Source organism: Carassius auratus, unplaced genomic scaffold (assembly GCF_003368295.1).
Source record: "Carassius auratus strain Wakin unplaced genomic scaffold, ASM336829v1 scaf_tig00008137, whole genome shotgun sequence".
NCBI lineage: Eukaryota > Metazoa > Chordata > Actinopteri > Cypriniformes > Cyprinidae > Carassius > Carassius auratus.
Genome location: NW_020523909.1, coordinates 148,862 through 152,069, shown reverse-complemented (window position 1 = coordinate 152,069; position 3,208 = coordinate 148,862). Strand labels below are relative to the sequence as shown.

The window sequence follows — 3,208 nt, the reverse complement described above, 5'->3', positions numbered from 1 at the left end:
GGATATTGTGAGGTTGGGGAGATATTTGATGGTTTAGGGCTTTCTCATATGTTCTGTAAACTCCAGGTTAGGCCCGTGACAGAATATAAAGCCTGGAGCCCTCCTCATTTTAGCCTTGATATTAATCAGAATAGTACGGAGCGTATTGAATTTGGGAGCAAGGACAAAGATCCTTTGTCACCATTCATCCAGAGCCACAGGATAATTCACCCCTATCAAAACGGGCATAAGTACTCGTTACATTTGGCGTCACGAACAGGATTCGTTTATTTGCCTGTTATAGGAATGGAGGATTTACAGAAAGAAGTGGATTTACTTAGCAGAAAATTGTCTGAACAAGGTGAAGCTTTGCTACTGGCCAGAGAAGGTCAACGTGAGGCCCTGGCATTAGCAAAAGCTGCCACCGAAAAACAGAGTGTAACTCCAGCCATTTATATTCCTCGGGAAAGAAAACTCTCTGATTTCAGTGGTATTTCTGGGGAACAAGACGTGGAGGAATGGATTGATCAAGTGAGATCCATCTTCCGGTTGTCCCGCATACCTGAGGATGATCAAGTTGAACTTCTTAAGCAGCACCTTAAAGGGGAAGCTAAGTTGACTGTAAAGTTGATGCTGGGTGAAACTGAAAACGATCCAGAAAAGATATTTGAGGTGCTCATTGACACATATGGTGACAGAACACCAGTTGGGACTCTACTGAGGGAATTTTACGAAACCACTCAGAGTCCAGGAGAGACAGTTAGGGCATTTGCTTATGCTCTTCAGGAAAAGTTGGAAAAGGTTTTAAAAAGAGACCGCAATCGTGTACCCCTTCCAGAAGTTGTTCTGAATGAACAACTGGTATTGGGTTTGTTTGATGCCGGTCTTCGCCGGGAAATTAAAAGAACAGTTAAGGAACAGAGAGGTATGTCGTTCAAAGATGTTATAGAAGCTGCGATCACCTGGTCAGAGGAGGGGGAAAAGAATGTGTCAGCTGCAGCTTTAAGTAGTGGCAAGTCCAGAGCCACCGTGAGTTCTACTACTGCGGTGACAGAATCACCTTCACTCAGCTTAGAAAGCCTGCATGGGGCTATTCAGAAACTCGCGGCCCGTCAAGAAGAGCTGTTTAAAGAGGTTTGCCTTGTTAAAGAAATGAGGGTAGAGCCAAGGGAAAGTTACAAACGCAGCTCCCGGGCCCCGCTGAAGGATAGTGATGGTAGATACATTTGCTACTCCTGTAACCAGCCAGGACACACGAGTCGTTATTGTCCCCAAAATCGGGAAAAACAACCAGGGCTGCCAGTGGACAGGACTACGACTGTGTCCAGTCAGCATGGTGATAGTTCGGGTGTAGATAGGTCAGCTTCAATTCGTGTTCAGTCTGCCTCATCCGCGGTCCATGGCCACCAGGTTACTAGTCAGGCATTTGGTAATTGTCTGGTTATTGAGGTAAAAATAGCTGGGGTTATAACCCGCTGTCTGTTGGACACAGGCTCGGAGGTTACAACCATTACAGAGTCTTACTTTAGAGAACATTTTTGTGGAGTTGGATCAGAGCTATTGAGTGCCAGATGGGTGCGCCTCTCTGCGGTGAATGGATTGGAGATCCCAGTGGTTGGGTGTCTGGAGACTGATGAGTGCATGGGACAGACCTTATGTAACAAGTGTGTGTTTGTATTAAAGGATCCAGAACAGTCAGGAGAGGTGGGCGTTCCTGGCATCGTTGGCATGAATATACTGGGGGACCTTAAGGGACTGCTTGGCACCCACAAAGAGGTGACCAAGCTAGACCGCCACAGGGGGTTGAGAGAGAATGCCTGTGTCAGGAGAGTACTGGCAACCATTGAAAAGGAAACAAACTACATTGCCCCATCAGGTAGAATAGGTTATGTCAAGGTAGCTGGCAGGAGGAAAGTTACCATTCCGCCATACACTCAGGTAATTGTACAGGGGCATTGCCGAACCCCAATGAAGAGCCAATGCCAAGTCTTGGTGGAGGCTACAACAGGTGTAAGTCTGCCAAGTGGGGTTCTTGTTGCTAATGTCTTGACCCAGGCAAAAGAAGGAAAGGTGCCAGTTCGGATATTAAATGCCACTAGTAAGATTGTGAGACTGCCACCTAGAGCTAGGCTTGCTGAGGTTCATAAACCGGCAGAGATCTACCTGAAAGACCCGATAATTTTTGAGGAGCAACAAGATGCGTTCTGTGTACGGGTTAAAACTGAGAAGGTGGCAGGTCATGGTCGATTATCGGACCCATTGCCAATCTCAATAGAGGTTAATATGGAACCTTTGCAGGATGAACAGATGTTGAAGTTGAGGGCACTTCTAGAGAAACATATAGATGTGTTCTCTAAGTCTGACAGTGATTATGGTCACACCACTGCAGTTACACACTGCATCCCTACAGGAGATGCTCAGCCCATCAAACAACGTCACAGACGCATCCCACCACAGATCTTTCAAGAGGTCAAACGACATGTACAGGACCTGGTGTCTCAGGGCATCCTTAAGGAAAGTTGCAGTCCTTGGGCTTCCCCTGCAGTGATTGTTGTTAAGAAGGATGGGGGAATTCGGTTTTGCTGTGATTACAGGAGACTGAATCAAATAACCTGTAAAGACGCGTACCCTCTCCCTCGAGTGGAGGAGTCAGTTGATGCTCTAGGAGATGCCCGTATTTTTTCAACGCTTGATCTGACATCTGGCTACTTTCAGGTTGCCATGGATAGTCAAGACCAAATAAAGACAGCGGTGACTACACCTTTCGGGTTGTTCGAGTGGACTCGCATGCCCTTTGGGTTATGCAACGCCCCGGCGACATTTCAACGCCTAATGGGTGTGGTCCTAGGAGATTTGACATTTGACACCCTTTTAGTATATTTGGATGACATTATAGTCTTCTCAAAAGACTGGATCTAGTCTTCACTCGTTTGAAGGAAAACAATTTGAAATTGAAGCCCAGTAAATGTTTCCTTTTCAAGGAAAGAGTTAAGTTCTTGGGTCATGTTATATCTAAGGAAGGCATTCAGGTAGACCAGGAAAAAGTACAGGTGCTGGAGACATGGCCGGTCCCAAAGTGTCCTAGAGAGGTACAGCAGGTATTGGGGTTCATGAGCTATTATCGCCGATTTGTGCCTCAGTTTGCTCAAATTGCAAGGCCCTTGCATGAGTTGATAGGTAAATCCCACAAAGCTCTAGAGTCATCCAGAGCTCTGTCCTTTGAATGGTC

At 46.4% G+C, this 3,208-nt stretch overlaps 1 protein-coding gene across 1 annotated transcript; it reads left to right on the top strand.

The window, feature by feature from the left end:
• Positions 1-285: 285 nt before the first annotated feature.
• Positions 286-2,898, top strand: LOC113071788 (uncharacterized). Its single transcript, XM_026245100.1, has one exon. It carries the CDS (start codon positions 286-288, stop codon positions 2,896-2,898), a length of 2,613 nt encoding a protein of 870 aa, XP_026100885.1.
• The last annotated feature ends 310 nt before the right edge of the window (positions 2,899-3,208 follow it).